Genomic DNA, 23867 nt, shown 5'->3' on the forward strand with positions numbered 1-23867 from the left:
TTCAGTAGTGTTGGGGTATCAGCAGTGTGGGGATTTCAGTGACACTAGGTATTCAGTAGTGTTGGGGTATCACAGTGTGGGGATTTCAGTGACACTAGGTATTCAGTAGTGTTGGGGTTTCAGCAGTGTGGGGATTTCAGTGACACTAGGTATTCAGTAGTGTTGGGGTATCAGCAGTGTGGGGATTTCAGTGACACTAGGTATTCAGTAGTGTTGGGGTATCAGCAGTGTGGGGATTTCAGTGACACTAGGTATTCAGTAGTGTTGGGGTATCAGCAGTGTGGGGATTTCAGCAACACCAGGTATTCATTAGTGTTGGGGTATCAGCAGTGTGGGGATTTCAGCAACACCAGGTATTCAGTAGTGTTGGGGTATCAGCAGTGTGGGGATTTCAGTGACACTAGGTATTCAGTAGTGTTGGGGTATCAGCAGTGTGGGGATTTCAGTGACACTAGGTATTCAGTAGTGTTGGGGTATCAGCAGTGTGGGGATTTCAGCAACACCAGGTATTCAGTAACGTTGGGGTATCAGCAGTGTGGGGATTTCAGCAACACCAGGTATTCAGTAGTGTTGGGGTATCAGCAGTGTGGGGATTTCAGTGACACTAGGTATTCAGTAGTGTTGGGGTATCAGCAGTGTGGGGATTTCAGTAACACTAGGTATTCAGTAGTGTTGGGGTATCAGCAGTGTGGGGATTTCAGTGACACTAGGTATTCAGTAGTGTTTGGGTATCAGCAGTGTGGGGATTTCAGTGACACTAGGTATTCAGTAGTGTTGGGGTATCAGCAGTGTGGGGATTTCAGCGGCACTAGGTATTCAGTAGTGTTGGGGTATCAGCAGTGTGGGGATTTCAGTGACACTAGGTATTCAGTAGTGTTGGGGTATCAGCAGTGTGGGGATTTCAGCGGCACTAGGTATTCAGTAGTGTTGGGGTATCAGCAGTGTGGGGATTTCAGTGACACTAGGTATTCAGTAGTGTTGGGGTATCAGCAGTGTGGGGATTTCAGTAACACTAGGTATTCAGTAGTGTTGGGGTATCAGCAGTGTGGGGATTTCAGCGACACTAGGTATTCAGTAGTGTTGGGGTATCAGCAGTGTGGGGATTTCAGTGACACTAGGTATTCAGTAGTGTTGGGGTATCAGCAGTGTGGGGATTTCAGCGGCACTAGGTATTCAGTAGTGTTGGGGTATCAGCAGTGTGGGGATTTCAGTGACACTAGGTATTCAGTAGTGTTGGGGTATCAGCAGTGTGGGGATTTCAGTGACACTAGGTATTCAGTAGTGTTGGGGTATCAGCAGTGTGGGGATTTCATTAACACTACAGTATGTAGTCAGTAGTGTTGGGGTATCAGCAGTGTGGGGATTTCAGCAGTTTTAGGAGCGCTGGGATTTGGGTGCCAGATGTCCTGCTGCTGACTGTCGTGTGTTGGCTCTGGGAGTGCTGAGGCTGCCTAAGGGAGGTGTGTGTGTCTGTACATTTCCATTTCCATTTCTCTTTAATTTGAGCATTTGGAGGTTTTGTACAGTATGAAATATATGCTTTATGAAAGGATGTGTTGGTGAGGTACAGTAAGGGAAATTATTGTTTACTTCATTAAGATCTGTGATTCAGCCACTCCCCCGGGCTTGAAGTGGCCCGAAGCCAGTAACAGTCAAGGACAGGCAAGGGCAGAGGTCAGGTTGGTAACACCAGGTCATATTACTGGACATCATATTACTGAAGGTTAACACTTCCCTTCAGGCAGCTTCAAATAAAAGTCTTATGAATTCAGCCATTTTTTCTGAATATATTTTCCTGCTTCATACTATATGTCTACTGGCATAAGTATGACATTATCAATTCTCAGGCATTATGTCACTCTAATGGCAGTGTTATGTAGGCTCTGTGTACAGACTCCTCAAGTCAAGTGAAAAATAACTACTGTCTGTTTAACTGAAGCCAATAGTTTAAAGGAGGATGTCCTCACATGTCTTGTTATCTGATTAATCACAGGGAGGCTACTGTGTGAGAATGCTGACTAAATCCTTAATAGGGGAGCTCAATTCACCACCATTCATTGAGTCACTTCTAACGTTTCTGTATCATATCTATTTGAAATGTTACGGTTGGAAAATCTCCACAATTTGGCACCTAATTACCATTGAAGAATTTTTATTTGTTATTTTATTTATTTAACCTTTATTTAACTAGGCAAGTCAGTTAAGAACAAATTGTTATTTACAATGACGGCCTACCAAAAGGTAAAAGGCCTCGGGTGGGGACGGGGACGGGGGCTGGGAGCTGGGATTGCAATTTATTTTTAGGACAAAACACACATCACGACAAGAGAGACACCACAACACCATATAAATAGACACCTAAGACAACAACATAAGGTATCTAGTTGTTACAGCTCATGATAGGTATTTTTCATTGGATTTTTTTTGTTATCGCTGCCATGTCAAACTGAAATGCAGTGTCCCATGATAACTCATGGGACACCGCAAGAAACACCTGCTCAGTTCAAGGGGACAGCTTCAAAATGGGAGATGAACCAGATTGTGTGCTCAGAGTTTTATAAACAACAATATCACCATGACAAAGCATGAGAGTAACAACAATTCCAGACATCCAGTAAAAGTTCAAAATTCATTGATTAGTAAAAACACTTAACATTGTGAATTCATAGTGTGAATTATCATCATAAAGTAAGTTGTACTACTATGGCTGACCATGTAAAGCAACACATTTCACTGCATCTATCCGGTGTGTAACAATAAACATGTATTTTGTTATTGTCTATTTTGTGCCACATCTTTAAATATACCAAATTTGTGTACAACACAGTAACAATTTCCACTAAACTACATATTTACTTACAACAGAAATGCCATGGCATAGTGCCCTCACCCATGGCTAAAACAGAAATGCCATGGCATAGTGCCCTCACCCATGGCTAAAACAGAAATGTGATCCTATGATGGAGTTAAGAGTGATCAATAGGGACAACTTGATGCCCTCAATCACACGAAATATACAAAAAAATAAGAACCCATGAATTAACTTAATTGTTAACAAACTATGAATTACAAAATAAAGTGTTACTTGATGGACTTGATATGACCAAATGTAAAGCATTTAACATGATGTATTTGGGTCCTTTGATCTACATCATAGAAGAAGGCTACATTGCTTATAGAATTGGAAACAACAGGAAATCACGGACTTGATAAATTCATTAAATTAATCTGTAAATACAAAACATTAATCTATGACAGATAAGGGTGATATTACATATTGGCACACAGTACATTCCTGCAAGCTTCACTTACACTTTGTGTCCATTCACTGCCCTCTGTCACAGTGTCTTAGAGCCTGTGAGTCATTACAAAAGCTACGATAAGAACAGTGAGCCTTCATCCATCCCTGAACTCATGGTGAGTCTAGCGGTGTACTGTAGGGACCTGCAGGATCAACACTCACTTGTGTGTACCTGTTCCAAAGACACGACACTGTGTACACTGTGTGACGAAAAAATGGTGCAACATTTCTTTCCAATGTGTGAATTGACACAATAAACATAAAGAAAAGCTCAAACGTGAACATGTACAGTATGTAAAATATGATGGGCATGGTAAGGGTTAATAATGGAACAAAAACAGGAAATTGGTGTCTGTGCTTTCTAATACAGGAGTCTTCAATAAAGGGTTATAATAAGGATTTGGTCACTAGTTCTCATGTTGATTGAATCATGGCAGTTGTTTTCTTTGAGGTTCATTAAACAGAACCTCAAATAGAAGTTATATAAAGCGTCAGATGTTTCTTTCTTTATATAAATATAAAATCCTTACACCACTTTTAAGTTAATGTGAACCTCTTTTACAAGTATAAATTACAATTTAACTAGAAAATTGTTAAAATTTACCCGCCTATCATCTTGTAATGAATGCACCTGCAATAGAAAGCAATCATACTGACTCCAGTGCATGCCACAGCTCCATGTAGCCTAACTCACACACAGATCCTCAGTCATGGGCCGGCAGCATAAAGTGAGTCCTGTCTCTTTGCAAAATAAATATTTAGTACTCATTTGGACGGGACCATGTCCTTTATGACTGGTTCTCTGTTCAGGTAGGTGGCCCAGTAGACCAGGTTGAAACCACCGAAGAGCACGGGGAACATAATCCGGGACATACGGTCAATTTTGCTGACGCTGTTGAAGGTCTTCTTGTTCTGCTCTGGCTTGACCTCTGGCTTGACCTCTGGCTTGGCCTTGTTGGGGTCAGAGGTGGCGCTCTTGGAGATGGTGGGCAGACCACTTTGGTCCTTGGTGACGTTCGGGGCATAGTTTGCCACAGCAACGGCATAGGCGTTGTTCTTCTTCATGGTGGACGCCTCCTTCTTCTGCTGAGGAGAGAAATAAAATACACATTAGAGACTTGGGAGGTGTTTGCAAGAAAATGAGAGGCACTAAAAGCAGGAGATGATACTCTGAGACAGTGTTATGACGGCTTCCCGATCCTTCAAGTGTTTGATTGTTACTAGATTATGGTGTTTGTTTTCTCGGTACCTCTCACACAGCTAAGAGCTCACCTCAAGGTGTCAGACAGGGACCTGAGATCAAAAGTACAACACTCCATGTCTACTTGACTTGAGAGGCAATACCTCACAACGGGATTTTAATGTCACTCTGAGACACTGTAATAATTAGTCTGATATGAAAATGGAGCACATCTGTTGTACAGTAGCCTATAGCTACTTCACAGTAATTATGATTCTGCCTTATTAACCATCAAAAAGTGTCTAATCTGTTAAATTGCCTGTTAAACCTTATGGGTTTCATCTGAATATCAATTTGGATGGAAATGTACAGTACCTTTGAGGTCCTCAAGGAGTGTGAATCTCTTTGAAGTTTCCCATGACCATTTTAATTGGCCCCACTTGTCAAATATGTATTATGGCAGGATATATGTATGGCTACAACCAGCACAGATAATAATAGTTATTCTGAAGTAAAAGCACAGTCATCACTTTCAATGTCACACCCATTTCTCTGAGTATGTGAGCTGTGGAGAGAAAGTGTAATTATCAGAAAGGCTGGGAAAAGAATGAGCTGAAATCAGAACTACTTACGGAATGTGATTGTTGCCGTCACATAATTCTCTGGCTTAACTGTATCAACTGTCTCCTCCTTGAGAGATCACAGATCCTTTCTGCCTTTCTCCTCTGTGTTTGAAGCACACACACACAGCTCCTCATCTCCTTTTATCTTCCATTTCTTTCGTCCCTCCCTCTCTTTTAATAAAGTACCGCTTTAGATTCAATATCTCAACATGGATATTCAATGAGGCAAATACTTCTGGGTACTAGACAGCTTGCTTTGAGTTTAATTAATCTATTTATATGCTTCATCTTTGTGCATTTCCTTTACATTTAATCTGTACATTAACTGAATGTATTATATTGTTCAAATTGTTATTTGTCTTAACAGCTGTTGTTCACTTGTTTTACACATGCCTCTTGTCACATCACCAAATGGAAACTGCTGTTAGTGAATACAGTAGAGTGATAAAGATGCAGTGTTCTTAACTCAAATGCAGGATTGCATGTGACACTCAATTTAATGAACAGCTCCAAGCACAATACGTCAGTGGTCAGTGTGGTTGCCATAGTTACCTTGACGTTGACCACACTTTTGCCATCCCAGGCCCAGCCTCTTTTGGTGAAGTAGTTGACGGTAGCAAACTCGATGAGGGCAGAGAACACGAAGGCGTAGCACACTGCAATGAACCAATCCATGGCCGTGGCGTAGGCCACCTTCGGCAGAGAGTTACGGGCACTGATACTGAGAGTCGTCATAGTGAGCACAGTGGTCACACCTGTGTCATTACAGGACAAGAAAACCAAAAGACAACAGTTCTTAGAAAATGTAGATCACAAGCTGATCAAAATGTTGACAGTAAATTAATTTCAATGATTCACAATAGTGATTCCATCTACGGTAAGAGAAGAGTACTGTAGTACTATGTTCAATTGTTTTTCTATTGTGTAAAAGACAATGGTATTTCCATCCACATTGAAAAAGCTTATTCTTGTGGATAATTCTGTGGTATTTTCAGATAGAAAAAATGCATTTAGATTACTGCATTGCAGGAGAAGGAGAAAGAACAAACAAACCTGGAAAACTTTTGCAGCAGACACACGCATATAAATAAACAGGGAGTTGTCCGTCATTTCCTCCTTCAAACCTCTATGACTAAGATGACACTGATAGTGAAAGAATGGGGGTATTATTTTCCCACATGGCTGCTGACATATGTTTTTTTGCTCTTTTTTCATTCCATTTGAGGGAACATGAAACTACATCAAACAACATCAAGCAGGCTAACGGGGTAAAATAACAATCCCGTGATTGCGAGGATCAAACAGCCTGTGGGGATGTGTTTCAGAGGCTGGAAGTGGTACCTGCATTAATAATTTAACCAGGACAATACCACAAAGTCAGACATCATAAAACAGAGACAACAAGGAACAAGTTCTAAAAGAAACACTTTACTTTAGATGGCCTTTGCATTAAGCCCTATCTAGCCATTCCTAACACCTAAATGACATGATACATGACATAATGTTATCTATTAGCATACTGATGGTAGACTCAGGGATCAATCTATAGTGCTAAAGGGCCACGTTATAGCGCGATTGAAATGTAAAGGTCTTTTCCGATTGATCTGATATACTCAGTGTTTACCGTTAATGCAATCTCAGCGAACACGGTAACATTGCCTCTGGATTTAAAATGCGCTGTAGCGCGGATCTTCAGCGCTAACGATTGAATCGAGCCCTTCATGTTACAGTGTATTTGTGAGATATTTGACAGGAGAAAGTCAAAAAACATTTGTAGGAAATTGTTTTGTTTTAGCCACAATTGTTTATGTAATTCATTCCTAGCTACCACAGGGGGAGACAAGTTACAGAGTGTGCCTTTATAGCATATTCATAACAACTTCATGACACCATTTCATTCTTTTGGTGTAGAATGGGAAGGGAGAGAAGGAAGATGTGTACCAAATCACAATGAAGAGAACGAGAAATCAGCCACAGTTCTTTGGCCCCTCAGAAACAGCTGGATTTACCAGTGAGTATCTGAATATGAAATCTTTAATAACCTTGCACGAATAGATAGACTGTCTCAATGAGTGACTCACGAGGATTACCACTGAACATGTTCAGAATAGTTATCAATGTGTTCGATGCACTGGAAAACTGAGGGAGAATTGTGAACAGGTTAAAAGAATAGACTGAAAATCATGCAGGTGTTGAATGTGTATGGTGAGCTGACCCCAAAATGTCAACAATAAGAAAAGACCAAGCTCATAATATAAAAGTATTCAAAGGAAAATAAATCTGTTCCATTAATGGATAGACTATCTTTTAAAATTGCAGAAACTATTCTACAATAATTTATGGTTAAATGGTTAAAGTTGTTTTTATATGGGGGCTGTTTAGTTGCAACCAAGGGCATTTAGAATAAGTGATCCTTAATACGCCTGTGGTCTGTGTTTACATAATTAGCCCTGATTATATGAGGGGAATCTACATTATGGAGCAGACAGAGATAGTGTATAGAAGCCCCTTGTTAGAGACCTCGGGCCTCAGGTCCAAATGGGATATACTGTATGTGTCTAGGCTTTTTTAAACTTTGCGGTAGACTGGGCTTCTTGTAATAAGCATGCTGAGGGCTCGTCAGTGTGACCTCTTGGTTTGCTCCCCTCGTCTGTGATGCCCTGGTAGTGTTTTAATCCCAGCCCCCGTCCCCGCAGGAGGCCTTTTTCCTTTTGGTAGGCCGTCATTGTAAATAAGAATTTGTTCTTAACTGACTTGTCTAGTTAAATAAAGGTTAAATAAAAAATAAATACATAAACAATTACCCTGTCAGAGTTAACACCCCTAATTACGAGAGACTAGTTCAGTCTGAACTTATACACTTCATGGGGCTTTCTGTACAGTATGTGCATCATGTGACTACAAATCAAAGAAATGTTGAACAGTCTGATCTAAGAACAGGTGTTGGACCTGACTGTAGAGTAACAGGTGTTGGACCTGACTGTAGAGTAACAAGTGTTGGACCTGACTGTAGAGTAACAAGTGTTGGACCTGACTGTAGAGTAACAAGTGTTGGACCTGACTGTAGAGTAACAAGTGTTGGACCTGACTGTAGAGTAACAAGTGTTGGACCTGACTGTAGAGTAACAAGTGTTGGACCTGACTGTAGAGTAACAAGTGTTGGACCTGACTGTAGAGTAACAAGTGTTGGACCTGACTGTAGAGTAACAAGTGTTGGACCTGACTGTAGAGTAACAAGTGTTGGACCTGACTGTAGAGTAACAAGTGTTGGACCTGACTGTAGAGTAACAAGTGTTGGACCTGACTGTAGAGTAACAAGTGTTGGACCTGACTGTAGAGTAACAAGTGTTGGACCTGACTGTAGAGTAACAAGTGTTGGACCTGACTGTAGAGTAACAAGTGTTTGACCTGACTGTAGAGTAACAAGTGTTTGACCTGACTGTAGAGTAACAGGTGTTTGACCTGACTGTAGAGTAACAGGTGTTTGACCTGACTGTAGAGTAACAAGTGTTGGACCTGACTGTAGAGTAACAGGTGTTTGACCTGACTGTAGAGTAACAGGTGTTTGACCTGACTGTAGAGTAACAGGTGTTTGACCTGACTGTAGAGTAACAGGTGTTTGACCTGACTGTAGAGTAACAGGTAGGTTTTTGACCTGACCATCTAACAAGCGTTGTTTGGCTTGAAAAATGGAACATAGGATGTGTTTGACTTGACCATCAATGTGTTTGACCTGACCGTTGAGGAGCACTCGTGACCTAACCACTAAAGAGCAGAGACTACAGTGGAAGAATATGTTTTACTTGACTACATAGGAAAACATATTCTGCCTGACTGAAGACAAAAGCTTGTGGCAGTAATTGCTATCTGCTATGAGTAAATAATTGTGTTTGAAAGCGATGATTTGAAGTGCTCACCAAAGACAGTTCTGGCGGGTACAGACTCTCGGTTGAGCCAGAAGGAGACCTGGGAGAGGATGACGGTCATGATGCAGGGCAGGTAGGTCTGGATCACAAAGTAGCCAATCTTCCTCTTCAGGTGGAAGTGGGCCGTCATGACAGTGTATTCACCTGCAGAGAGGGAATGAGTAGAAAATATACAGATGAGAATGTGTGTGATAATTTTATCTTTTTACACAAGTTGTTAAAGAGATTGTTGTCTCTGCTTGGTGTCTCTGCTCAGATCTAGTAGTGGCTACTGGTCTAGACTAGGGTTGAATGGCAGGAACCCGGTTACCGAGATTTACCATGATTTACTGCCCAAAACCACTCCCTTTTCCCATGATAAATAACTGCGAGAAACCGGTAAATTATTTATATGAACAGCATGATGTGAAATGGAACTGTTAAATTATATGCAAGGTCTTCTCTACGACCTCTGCATGATGAATCATCAACGCTCAGGGTGGGGACAGACAGCCCATCTCAAATTGAATGGCACTTCACAATGCACGTATCTCTATTATCTCATCATGGTAACTTTTTTTCTTGTGACAGGTAGGACAAAATTTTCTATAATATAAATAACTAATGCACATCTAATTGACCCATCTCCATCTGGCTATCAGTAGGCACCTTATTTTATAATTGTAAAGATATTTTTTTTTATTGCAGCTGAATAGTTTTAAAATAGACTATCACTCGAATATCATTGCTTTAAATCAGTGCACGCGTGAGCACTCTCTCGCAGTCTTTCTCTCGCTCCATCAATTCCATTCAAATTGCATCACAGATAATCCTGTTCTAGATTGATATACTGTACAGTGCATTCGGAAAGTATTCAGACCCCTTGACTTTTCCACATTTGTTACTTTACAAAGCTTTATTCTAAAATAGATTAAATTCAAAATGTTCCTCCATAATCTACACACAATACCCCCTAATGACAAAGTGAAAACAGGTTCTAAGAAAGTTTAGCAAATGTATGAAAAATACAAAACAGAAATACCTTATTTACAATGCAGTATTAGCCTTAAATTTATATAATTAATGATGGATTATGCATAATAAGCTTCTAACTTATAGCCTCTGTGTAACGGGTTTCGTCGGAAGGAAGAGACCAAGGCGCAGCGTTCTTAGAGTTCCTCATAATTTAATCACGAAGTGAAACTAAAACAGGACAAAACAATAAAGAATACAACGACCGAACAGCTTCGATGTGCAAACTCCCTGCACACAAACAAAGAACAAGATCCCACACAGAAAGAGGGAAAAGGGCAGCCTAAGTATGATCCACAATCAGAGACAACGATAGACAGCTGCCTCTGATTGGGAACCACACTTGGCCAGAAACAAAGAAATACAAAACCTAGAAATACAGAACATAGAATGCCCACCCAAATGACACTGTGACCAAAACAAAATAGAGACATAAAAAGGATCTCTAAGGTCAGGGCATGACACTCTGTCTCTTGCACAATACGCAAGCACCTGTGCTCCGCTGGCCTCTCCTTAAAAAACGCTGCTTAGCTCTTGGCGTCCCATGCAGTAAAAAGCTAGACTAGAATAGCTTGCTTGATATAAAAAAAAAATGTTGCATTTCTTATACCAATAGATTATTTGAAGAGGTGCTGAAGAAGGTGCAACAGCGCCTCTTCAACCTCAGGAGGCAGAAGAAATTTGGCTTGGCACTTAAAACCCTCACAAACATTTCCAGATGCACAATTAAGAGCATCCTTTCGGGCTGTATCACAGCCTGGTACGGCAACTGCACAGCCCGCAACCGCAGGGCTCTCCAGAAGGTGGTGCGGTCTGCCCAACGCATCACCGGGGGCATCACCGGGGGCAAACTACCTGCCCTCCAGCACCCCCACAGCACCCGAAAAGATCATCAAGGACAACAACCACCTGAGCCACTGCCTGTTCACCATGCTATCATACAGAAGACAATGTCAGTACAGGTGCATCAAAGCTGGGACCGAGAAACTGAAAAACAGCTCCTATCTCAATGCCATCAGACTGTTAAATAGCCATCACTAGCACATTAGAGGCTGCTGCCCTATATACATAGACTTGAAATCACTGGCCACTTTAATAATGGAACACTAGTCACTTTAAAAAAAAAATGCATATTTTGCCTTACTCATCTCATATGTATATACTATATTCTATCCTACTGTATCTTAGTCTGTGCCGATCTGACATTGCTCGTCCAAATATTTATATATTCTTAATTCCATTCCTTTACTTTAGATTGTGTGTATTGTTAGATATTACTTGTTAGATATCACTACACTGTTGGAGCTAGAAACACAAGCATTTTGCTACACCCGCAATAAACACATGTGACACATTTGATTTGATTTGATTTGATATATGTGTCAGACTACGAATTGTACAAATAGGCCCTATTAGATTTCAAAATTTAAATCAAATTCGCTATCCTATACTTGGCCCCATGTGCTCCACCAGAATCCCATGTTCACCTCTACTTTATCATGGTTTAACATACAGTATAATACAATAGAGTACAGTAATACAGTTCACACTCAAAAAGATTAGCCTACTGGAGCGAGTTTCATTTATTTACCCAGGAGAGCATATAGTTAGCTACATCTATGAGCTTTTATGTTTTTCTGTCATGCTTAATGTTCAGTAGCCTATGTCATACAGTACCAGTCAAAAGTTTGGACACACTTACTCATTCAAGGGAGATCATCCGTTCACCTACTCTGCGTCTCACAAAGACACTGGTCTAATGTCCATTGCTCGTGTTCCTTGACCCAAGCAAGTCTGTTCTTCTTATTGGTGTCCTTTAGTAGTGGTTTCTTTGCTGCAATTCAACCATGAAGGCCTGATTCACACAGTCTCCTCGTAACAGTTGATGTTGAGATGTGTCTGTTACTTGAACTCCGAAGCATTTATTTGGACTGCAATTTCTGAGACTGGTAACTCTAATGAACTTTATCCTCTGCATCTTCCTTTCCTGTGGTGGTCCTCATGAGAGCCAGTTTCATTATAGCGCTTGATGGTTTTTGTGACTGCACTTGAAGAAACTTTCAAAGTTCTTGAAATTTTCCGCATTGACTGACCTTCATGTCTTAAAGTAATGATGGACTGTTGTTTCTCTTTGCTTATTTGAGCTGTTCTTGCCATAATATGGACTTGGTATTTTACCAAATAGGGCTATCTTCTGTGTACCACCCCTACCTTGTCACAACATAACTGATTGGCTCAAACACATTAAGGAAATAAATTCCACAAATTAACTTTTAACAAGGCACACATGTTAATTGAAATGCATTCCAGGTCACTATCTCATGAAGCTGGTTGCGAGAATGCCAAGAGTGTGCAAAGCTGTCAACAAGCCAAAGGGTGGGTACTTTGAAGAATCTCAAATACAATACAAGATTCCATATGTGTTATTTCATAGTTTTTATGTCTTCACTATTATTCTACAATGTAGAAAATAGTAAAATAAAGACAAACCCTTGAATGAGCAGGTGTGTCCAAACTTTTGACTGGTACTGTATATGTATTGGATAACGACACAATAATTTGGGCTTTTTTGGGCTTGGGCTCATTAAAGGTCTTTAATGTAGGGCTCATTAAATGTTTTTAATGTATAGCTCATCAGGCTCAGGTAGCATCAGGCTTGAATTTTTGATCAAGGCTCTAATCAAATCCAGACATAAGCCTATTAATATGCTTTATAATGCTTTTGAATGACACTTCCGGTTTTGGCGGGAAATACCGGGTTACCCGGGAGAACAGTAATTAATTCTCAGGATGGAACATTTGTAAAACAACGGGAAAATATTCAACCCTATTCTAGACTTATCAACTCGAAAACTCACACTCACTGCTAAGAGTCCAAATACTATTACTAGTGAGTGTGGTTTTTCGTTTTCCAGTTGATTTGCCTTTCCAACCCTTCACCCAAAGAGTTTTGTTTAAAGAATATTTGATTTGAGCATGCTAAATCTCGATCATTCTGGTCTAGACTTACCCGTGCTTGATTTAATGGTCTCTGTCCCCACAGTTTGTCCCTGAAGGTGATACTGGTTCAGTCTGGATCCATCTAGTGCTACCTCCACTGACGCTGATGCGTTTCGGGTCCAAATGTACGTCACCTCGGCCATTGTGTAGGCATCTGCAGACAATAAAGGTCAATACAGTTCACACTACATAACAAGGGACAGATAGTGATTATGAGGGCCTCTAAAGAAGGAGAGGTGAATAGAATAACTCCCCATCTACAAAGAATAGTAGGCTTTAAACTATGTCATTATGCACAGCCATGTGCTCAGCACAACATGGGGTATACTTTACAATCTGATCATGTTGACGCATATATAATAATCAATATCTGTTAGTGTGAAATTTGAAAATTACATTTCACATAGAAAGGAGAGAAATTCAATCACAATGAAATGCAAAACAGACAATATTTTCTGATAGAAGATCGATAGGACTTGGCAGATAGGTCTTTGTAGAGAGGCACATGATATTGCTGTTTATGAAAATCCAGATATAATGAAGCGTTCCCTTAATCCTGCCAAAGCGAAGGTCTGGACCACATTTTCAGCCGTTTCAAAGGTCAGATTTTTCTTGACCTTTTCTTGTACAGCAACAACCCGCACTAGCTTTTTATTGTGTAACTTGACTCTTGAACTCAGAATGAATCCAATTAACCTGCCAAAACTAGACATTTCAGTCTCACAGGCAACCAGTTAACATAGCTACAACCAGCTAAACATAGCTACAACCAGCTAAACATAGCTACAACCAGCTAAACATAGCTACAACCAGCTAAACATAGCTACAACCAGTTAAACATAGCTACAACCAGTTAAACATAGCTACAACCAGTTAACATAGCTACAACCAGTTAAACATAGCTACAACCAGTTAAACATAGCTACAACCAGTTAAACATAGCTACAACTAGTTAAACATAGCTACAACCAGTTAAACATAGCTACAACCAGTTAACATAGCTACAACCAGTTAACATAGCTACAACCAGCTAACATAGCTACAACCAGCTAAACATAGCTACAACCAGCTAAACATAGCTACAACCAGCTAAACATAGCTACAACCAGCTAAACATAGCTACAACCAGCTAAACATAGCTATAGCAAGAAAGAATGTTCTGCCGCTAGCTCAATCGGTTCTTTACAGAGTAAAATAAAAGCAAGAATGGGGAGATAAGCTTACAGCTGCCAAACTTCAGTGGACAGGAGTGGGAATCCATGGGGAAATCTTCGAGGTGCATGGGACATTCTGCCTGGACCGTTAACCTGAGTAAATATACAAAGACACAAGAGTTCACATCACACCAGAACCTCACAGCTATTCTCACAGTGTTGTTATTGGGCTGCTGCACTGACATCGTGGGCTGCTGCACTGACATCACCTTGTCTGAGACCTGAGGACAGCTCTGTTAGCTCTCTAATGAAACTAAGGATACCTCATAGTGTACAGCAGTGTTCCATCCTCCATGATCCGGAGTAGTTTGTTGGGCATGGTCATGTTGTGAGCCACAGATTTCTTCCCGTTATGGAAAAAGGTGTCGGGCGTCCAGATCTTACTGGCCATCAGGTTGTTCAGCCGCAGGATGTTCATGGGACCGTTGAACTTCAGCCGCTCGTCAATCCAGCTCTGACGGAAGAACACGTCCACAGTGTACTCCTGACACAGAGAAGATGACAAAAGACCGTAGCACAGGTTGGGGTTTTGGTAATGTCCCCCCCTTCCATCACAATATGTAATGAAGAGACTGGAATGGCAGAGGGTGTTATTAAAACATATTTAAACCTACAGCTGCATTGTAACATGTGTTTTGAATAATTAGAATGAAATCCACTTTTATCACCTGGTCAGGCAAATGAAGGAGTTTTATAGTCTAGAGATTTCTAGTACAATAGTAATAATGATTAGTTGTGTCTCACACACAGAGAGACAGAGAGAGAGAGATACCACTATCAGAAAAACACTATCAAAGAGTGACGGCCCAAGAGTGAAATTTTCCACCTTGAGTTAAAAAGATCCTCTAAATGAATTATACATGTGCCATTTCTTCTTCTTTTTTAAGGCGCTGGCTCGGGGGGGGGGGGGGTGTCTAGCAGGAAAAACTGTTACAGAATTTTCCCATTATAGTGCACCTGGGTTTCCAATGGCAACAAAGACAGACAAAAACAGAAGCAGTAGTGATGCTACCCCAAAATCACACGAAATGTTGATGGAACAACCTCAATTTAAAGGGTCAGTCCCTGTCCTACATAAAATGTATGTGAAATATATTACATACGTTTGAAGTCGGAAGTTTACATACACTTAGGTTGGAGTCATTAAAACTAGTTTTTTAACCACTCCACAAATTACTTATTAACAAACTATAATGTTGGCAAGTCGGTTAGGACATCTACTTTGTGCATGACACAATTGTTTACAGATAGATTATTTCACTTATAATTCACTGTATCACAATTTCAGTGGGTCAGAAGTTTACATACACTAAGTTGACTGTGCCTTTAAACAGCTTGGAAAATTACAGAAAATGATGGCATGGCTTTAGAAGCTTTTGATAGGCTAATTGACATCATTTGAGTAGATGGCATCATGAGGCAGGAAAATTATGTGGATATATTGAAGCAACATCTCAAGACATCAGTCAGGAAGTTAAAGCTTGGTCGCAAATGGGTCTTCCAAATGGACAATGACCCCAAGCATACTTCCAAAGTTGTGGCAAAATGGCTTAAGGACAACAAAGTCAAGGTATTGCAGTGGCCATCACAAAGCCCTGACCTCAATCCTATAGAAAATTTGTGGGCAGAACTGAAAAAGCGTGTGTGAGCAAGGAGGCCTACAAACCTGACTCAGTTACACCAGCTCTGTCAGGAGGAATGGGCCAAAATTCACCCAACTTATTGTGGGAAGCTTGTGGAAGGCTACCCGAAACATCTGACCCAAGGTAAACAATTTAAAGGCAATGCTACCAAATACTAATTGAGTGTATGTGAACTTCTGACCCACTGGGAATGTGATGAAAGAAATAAAAGCTGAAATAAATCATTATCTCTACTATTATTCGGACGTTTAACATTCTTACAATAAAGTGGTGATCCTAACTAACCTAAGACAGGGAATTTTTACTAGGATTAAATGTCAGGAATTGTGAAAAGCTGAGTTTAAATGTATTTGGCTAAGGTGTATGTAAACTTCTGACTTCAACTGTATATCAATATACAGTATATGTCACGCTCGTCGTCCTCCTCTTCTGAGTTGGAAGGATCGGAGGACCAAAATGCAGCGTGGTATGTGTTCATCATGAATTTAATAAACAGAGAACACTGAACAAACTATACAAAACAATAAACGAACAAGAAGCTATATAAGAAATGTGCTGACACAAGCAACTAACATAGACAATCACCGACAACCCACAATGACAAAACAGGCTACCTAAGTATGGTTCCCAATCAGAGACAACGACTAACACCTGCCTCTGATTGAGAACCATATCAGGCCAAACACAGAAACAGACAAACTAGACATACAACATAGAATGCCCACTCAGATCACGCCCTGACCAAACAAAACATAAAACATACAAAGCAAACTATGGTCAGGGCGTGACAGTATATTGTTAAACATAAGCTTATATCAAAACAATTAAATAATGAAATACTGTGTCTTCTTAAATAAAACAAGCTGAATGTATTTTACTAAAGGCTGTGTCACAGTAGTTCATATGTATAATACCTAGTATAACACTTACCATGTCTGTGTCTGACACGGGACCGAAACTTGTGACATAAATATCAGTCTTCACCTCCGTCACCCGATCTGTAAAATATACACATATTTAATCTTGTTTGATATAATATTATATAATATATAATACTAAATTGCAACAACCCTTTTGAATATTTCATTCATGTTTTATATGTATCTTTGTAGGTCCATATTGCTCAGCGACAGCCCCGAAACCTGAAGGATCTGGAGAAGGTCTGTATGGAGGACTGGGCCAAAATCCCTGCTGCAGTGTGTGCAAACCTGGTCAAGAACTACAGGAAACGTATGATCTCTGTAATTGCAAACAAAGGTTTCTGTACCAAATATTAAGTTCTGCTTCTCTGATGTATCAAATACTTATGTCATGCAATAAAATGCAAATTAATTACTTAAAAATCATACAATGTCATTTTCTGGATTTTTGTTTTAGATTCCGTCTCGCACAGTTGAAGTGTACCTATGATAAAAAATTACAGACCTCTACATGCTTTGTAAGTAGGAAAACCTGCAAAATCGGCAGTGTATCAAATACTTGTTCTCCCCACTGTATATCTGCTCATACGTTAACAAGGCATCCACTCCCAAATCCCATGTTAAGACGTGTTATGTTTCTGAGAACTGTGACGTACATCTGGAAAGAGATGTGGTTGAGAACAATCCAGTCACTGAAAGCCATGATTTCACATTAATTTTAGATGACTGCTGTCATGGCAACGCTTTGTCCACGATGCCTCATTTACAGTACATTCGTCCTCTTTCCTCAGACTCCCCCATGGATGGTGTGAAGGCAACACACACTCCTGTGAAATCTGAGTGAGAAATCACACTCCCTCCTCACTGCCCTTCAGACACTTTAGGAGCATCTCAATTGGCTAAAGTGGCCTCCTTTCCTGGTGTCCAACTCTCCATACACTAGGAATGAATCTGACCTCTACTGCCTGACACTAATGCTTTTGTCATCTTTAAAAATATCAGTCAAAGCAATAGTGGATGTCTACCAAGTGGGAGCTACATATTGATGGTGGGTAGGGTGAATTAATATACTCCCAAATAATCTAAAAGCAATAGCCCAGAAAAGGCTCCCTCCGGCCGACATTTGATACCTAGTGAAAAGCACAATTTAAATCTAATCCATTACTAACATATCATCAATAAACACTTATAGAAACGCAAGTGTCCAAGAAAACTCAGGCCATTACACACATTCACAAACACAGCCACACTCACAAAGAATATGGGGAAGGAACAGCAAACAACTGCCAAAAGCAAAAGGGTTCAAGCAGCACCCCAGTGATGAGTCACACTGAGTAAATGTGGAGTAAAAGTGCTACTGAGGTCTTGACAGGCCATAGTTAGGCTACACCACTATCCACACTATTACTGAGCTTGACAGTCATCCTATTTAGTATAGCCCCCTCAACATTCCAGTCTTATATTGCCATTCTCTATGAAGAACATTGACTGTTACTCCTAATTAAGCTGGAAAATGCATGTCATCAACCACTAGCTAACTAGTTGTAGATGGGAATGACTTGTGGCTATACAACTTTTGAGTGTTAGTATATCAGTTTCAAATCAAGCTTTCTATAGGGCCCTATTCAATCCAAACCAAAATCCGTAGGTTTCTGCAGTGAGGGAAAAAAATTATACCAGGATGCTGTTTGGATTACACAGTATTATCCAATTAAATCATGTTTCAGTTTACACTTGTGTATGTGTGGACAGGGTGTAACATCAGTGGAGCCCTACGTTACCTCAACCAGTGTTTTGAATCCCATTATAACTTTGTTTTTTGTATTCTTTGTAATCTCAATGCCCCAGAATGAATGCCTTTTCTGTTTGTTATTAAGTAATTTGCTGAGCTTGTTAAATTTCTTCTTAACTTTTCTACGACACACGTTCCGCTAGCGGAACCCCCCCACAACATTACGCTGAAAAGGCAGCGCGGGAAATTCAAAAATATTTTTTTGAAATATGTAACTTTCACACATTAACAAGTCCAATACAGCAAATGAAAGATAAACATCTTGTTAATCTACCCACCGTGTCCGATTTAAAAAATGCTTTACAGCGAAAACACAACATATGATTATGTTAGATCACCACCAAAAAACACACAGCCATTTTCCCAGCCAAAGATAGGAGTCACAAAAACAGAAATAGAGATAAAATGAATCACTAACCTTTGATGATCTTCATCAGATGACACTCATAGGACATCATGTTACACAATGCATGTATTTTCTGTTCGATAATGTGCATATTTATATCCAAAAATCTTAGTTTACATTGGCGCCATGTTCAGAAATGCCTCCAAAATATCCGGAGAAATTGCAGAGGGCCACGTCAAATAACAGAAATACTCATCATACACTTTGATGAAAGATACATGTTTTACATATAATTAAAGATACACTTGTTCTTAATGCAACCGCTGTGTCAGATTTCAAAAAAACTTTACGGAAAAAGCACACCATGCAATAACATGAGACGGCGCTCAAATCTAAATAACATTTCTCCGCCATGTTGGAGTCAACAGAAATACGAAATTACATCCTAAATATTCCCTTACCTTTGAATATCTTCATCAGAATGCATTCCCAGGAATCCTAGTTCGACAATAAATTGTTGTTTTGTTCGATAATGTCAATTATTTATGTCCAAATAGCTGCTTTTGCTAGCGCGTTTAGTACACATATCCAAACGCTCGTGCAAGTGACACATAACGTCGGACGAAAACTTCAAAAAGTTACAAGTCGAATAAACTGGTCAAACTTAGTAGAGAATCAATCTTCAGGATGTTGTTATCATATATATCCAATAACGTTCCAACCGGAGTATTCCTTCGTGTCTGTAAAAGTTATGGAACGCAAGGCGATATCATGGGAAATGCGAGTGACCAGGAACTGGAAATCTGCCAGACCACTGACTGAAGCACCTCCCATCCGGTCCCACATCACAGTATACACTTCATTCAACGTTCTACCGACTGTTGACATCTAGTGGAAGGCATAGGATGTGCAAACAAATCCATATCTTCCTGGGATTTGAATAGGCGATGAGTAGAAAAAACACCAGCCTCAGAATTTCCACTTCCTGTTTGGAAGTTTGCCTGCCATATGAGTTCTGTTATACTCACATACATAATTCAAACAGTTTTAGAAACTTCCGAGTGTTTTCTATCCAATAGTAATAATAATATGCATGTATTAGCATCTGGGACAGAGTAGGAGGCAGTTCACTATGGGCACGCAATTCATCCAAAGTGAAAATGCTGCCCCCTATCCCTAAAAAGTTAATTAAAAATTGATGTCAAGAGTAAAAAACAAACAGAAGCAATTTATTTCGAATTACACTAAATTGTCTACAACTTCCAGCCTTGATTTAAGATAACTCCAAAACTGTGACCTAAACTGATTCTAAAAACTCAGTAAAAAAAAAGAATTTCCCATAAATAAATCAGTTATTTCCCAGTACACATCTGGTGCATCTGTCTTCAATCAAATTCCCATTAGACCAAATAACTCTACTGCCTAACTCTAATGCTTCTGTCATCTTTAAATAATATCTACAACTAGATAAACATCAACATAAATCATAGCACCTTGTGGGCTATTTCAAGGATCCATGAAAAGTTAAAACAGCATTAAGTTAAATCCTCATTAAACAAGCCAAGGAAGCATATTCAGCCACACCAGTGGGAACAGTGAGAGGCTACAGTATAACCATCATCGGTCATCTTTAACGGACCAAATATTATAAATGACACCACTCACACGTAGGGATATACTTCGGCTGGCGCAAGTTCCAAACACGTTAGTTTGCCATTTAAACATGTAAGAACTGGCATTTTCCACCCCATGCGCCAGGTTCAGCAATTTGCCTGTCTAGTATCAGGTCACTTGCACTGAGGTAGGAGGGGTGGAAATATTTGAGGTGTGTCCTTGAAAACATGCGCAAAAGTGACAATTTCATGCAGAGCAGGTCTTCGCGGTAATAAGAGTGGAGATGTGCCCATTCCCTCAATGATGGCTGTTTTTTTTGTCCTGCCCAATGCGTTCGCCAAGTAGCCAAGCCTATCAATCAGGGGCACATATTTGCTTTTAGAAGTGGGGGGACATAATTATTATTACTAAAAAATCTATAATTTGTTACTTCTGGATGGGAATTTTCAGCAAAGCCTAGTGACAGTTGCCATCATGACAATCAATTTGTACATTATTTTTATTTTATTTTTTTATAACAGAACTCCCTTGTTGTGACTAAGACTATAGACTTAGCTGTGTACATCTTGTCCAGTGTCTGTACTGCTCATCAGAACTGGAACAAAGGGAACCTCTCCTGGGAGCCATTGAGGTATACACTGACTGGGTGTTTTGTACACTCAAATAGCTATTATCTATTATTCTGTTTACCAGATAATTCTGTATGTCTGTAAGGTTGTCCTGGTGATAAGGGGGATGCACATGCAAGCTCAGAAACGTATTCTGACATGCCAGACAAGTTATGTATATATATACAGTATATAAACAAGCTTGAAAAAATAAAATATTTAATCTCAAAGTAATGTAAAACTTTGAATAAATATATCCTGGAGTGCTATTGGGTAGGCAGGCTTTTGTTCCAGCCCTATTCGAACACACCTGATTCTACTAATCAAGGTCCTGCTGAGCAGATGATAAGCAGAATCAGGAGTGTAAGAGCAGGGTTGGAGTAAAACCCTGAACACCCAGTATCTCTCCAGGAAGAGGGTTGGCCATCCCTGTTCCAAAGTTTATTGAGATTTAAAAGCACTTTAAAAAACGCTTAATTTCAATTGATTTGATACGGTAAGTATGACATGTTAGGTGCTCACCTCCAAGTCCAGGTCGTAATCGGTTGTCATAGCCATCCAGAAGGCGGTCCAAGATCCGGGTAAACAGAGTGATGTTGTTTTTGAAGGCCTCTGAAGCATATGCAGACGATTGCACTATTGATCTAAGTAGGAGAAACATAAATGATTGTGTGAGAGATGTGTGGGGAAAATTAATTGAAGTAACAAATATGTAATTCAGTCAACCTCTCTGCCAACTTCCTCTTGATAAGATCACTGTGTGTGTTATTTAATTCATGTGGCTCAGTTTGTTTCGTACAAAGACAACCATCCTCACTCTCATTAGTTCATTATGGAATAGACAGTTCCACTTCGCCAAAGAAAGTTCTAAGCATTTCCGAAGAGAAACTGGAAGATACCAAGGAATTGTGCGTCAATCAAGTTATCACGTCACTGAGTTTCCCCCCCATTCGGATTAATACCAATCTTCTAACTCCCGGGAGTTGTGCGTAATCTTTACCCTCTAATTTACACGTTACCGCGCAATTGGTGTTTCAGCTCTCCACACAAATTGTGCCATCGTGTCATCACGCTTTTTTTGTGTGCAAAATAGTATTTTCACGTCAATAACAGCTATATTCCAATCTAAGAACCATTTAGATCGGCGAAAAGCTATCGAGGCGATATAGAACGCGCAGACAAATGTGCAACAGTGTTCTTAGTACGCACAATCACTGTGTTTTTTTTTTTTCTACTGATTTCTATACCCTATATAAATATATTTGATAATACAACGAAACTTACCTTGACTGCCACAGTACCATCAACGAGAAGAACACCGCTAGATAATGCGATAAGTCCCATCGCTCTCTCATTGCTGAAATCCAAACCTACAGAATGGGATGCCCAATTAAAGGTAATATTCAGAGCACGAAATTCCATTCATGAAGACATTCGATTCAAATGCTGTGCGGTGCCATTCATTCTGAATTATTGCCTTTTGTTTAACAAATTCATGTAAACGATTTATATAAACATTTTTCTCTATCCAAAATCTAAAGTAATCGTGCGCTTTATAGCCTACATGCATACTTCAAATTTGATGGCAACATGCAAATAAAAATTATTTCGACCACTTCATAAAAAACAATAGGCCTATACATTTTAAAATAACTTATTGAAGTTATTGAAAACTCCATTATTATTTGCTGGAATGAGGAGCAACTAGATTTTTGGAAACGTTTTGGAAATCTCCAAACCTTCAAGGAAACTGTCGCTTTAGTCGCAGCAAAACAATAAGGCGGGTTGATAACAAGGCTACCTGACTAGCGCGAGGGATCTCCTTATGAATTTCTTCTGACAACCCAGATGTAAAGTTGCGCCCAAAAGCGCTGGGCATCAACTAAATTACACCACAGGGATGTGGGAATACATCCGGAGTGGGTGTAAAGATGATAAGGACGAGTTTGACAATATTTCAAACCCTGGGAATCCAAAACACCGATTGTAGATACTGTCCACCCGTATACAAGTGCCGTGGTTCCCTGATAAATTCGTTTTTGGCTCCCGCCTATAACCTGTAACAATGCACACGCGCGACCAACTCCGTGTGTCTCGAAAGTCTGAGGAAGACGAGCAAGACAGATGTACTAGGTCCTATTTATAGCTTCCACGCATTGACCGCCAGAATAAATCCCAGATTTGATATCAAATGAAATAGATGAACGTTCTGTAAAAGCTGCTTTCTTTGTAACCAAAAGCGCATCACTACGCGTGTAGAAACTAGAACTGGTTTTATTAAGTGAAGGAGCTGGAAAGATGCGAGGATGCGGCGTCACTTACCTCAGAAATGTATACTGTATGTCCTATATGCAGTAAACCTATGCACCGCCTGCGAATTCTGGCCTTGTCTTTTAGATTTGCAACACGTTGTTAGAGTGCAGTTTATTTTCAAGACGACATTATAGCCACCATGCAATAGCGATTAAATGTGTGCTTTCATGTGGGAAAGTGTTTTTTAAATTGTTTATTAAATGTATGTTTAAATATAAAGTAGTGGAATAGTTGATACAATGACTGAAAAAAATGGAGGAGAGGGACATCAGTGACGGAGAAAAATAAATAGCTGGGGCTCAGCTAACTCTGAAGAGGAGTGTATGCTCCTATGTAAATGTCATAATGTCCATGTGATTGAATAATAGCCATTGAT

General features: G+C 39.9%; 1 protein-coding gene across 5 annotated transcripts; it reads right to left on the reverse strand.

Moving 5' to 3' along the window:
* Window positions 1–2539: 2539 nt before the first annotated feature.
* LOC139563554 (gamma-aminobutyric acid receptor subunit alpha-2-like) lies at window positions 2540–23585 on the reverse strand. Of its 5 annotated transcripts, XM_071382325.1 has the most exons (11): window positions 22980–23449; window positions 22463–22548; window positions 21701–21822; window positions 16829–16896; window positions 14519–14739; window positions 14266–14348; window positions 13052–13195; window positions 9022–9174; window positions 5657–5859; window positions 5114–5206; window positions 4282–4387 (listed from the first exon to the last, which is right to left on the reverse strand). In XM_071382325.1, exons 1-10 carry the CDS (start codon window positions 23055–23057, stop codon window positions 5132–5134), a joined length of 1233 nt encoding a protein of 410 aa, XP_071238426.1. In that variant the 5' UTR covers window positions 23058–23449; the 3' UTR covers window positions 4282–4387; window positions 5114–5131. The 5 variants fall into 5 exon arrangements, with proteins under 5 accessions (XP_071238424.1, XP_071238422.1, XP_071238421.1 ...); XM_071382323.1 differs by lacking the exons at window positions 5114–5206; window positions 22980–23449 and adding an exon at window positions 23501–23585 and having other exon boundaries at window positions 2540–4387; XM_071382321.1 differs by lacking the exon at window positions 5114–5206 and having other exon boundaries at window positions 2540–4384.
* Window positions 23586–23867: the final 282 nt, after the last annotated feature.

Source organism: Salvelinus alpinus, chromosome 34, assembly GCF_045679555.1.
Source record: "Salvelinus alpinus chromosome 34, SLU_Salpinus.1, whole genome shotgun sequence".
NCBI lineage: Eukaryota > Metazoa > Chordata > Actinopteri > Salmoniformes > Salmonidae > Salvelinus > Salvelinus alpinus.

Excerpts from the sequence above, each read along its gene's own strand:
- LOC139563554 (XM_071382320.1), bottom strand. The coding sequence starts at position 23,057 with ATGCCCAGCGCTTTTGGGCGCAACTTTACATCTGGGTTGTCAGAAGAA. Across the intron at positions 9,175-13,051 it reads GACCATTAAATCAAGCACGG|GTGAATACACTGTCATGACG; the intron begins GTAAGTCTAGAC and ends CCCTCTCTGCAG. Across the intron at positions 4,388-5,656 it reads AAAGTGTGGTCAACGTCAAG|CAGAAGAAGGAGGCGTCCAC; the intron begins GTAACTATGGCA and ends TTCTCTCCTCAG.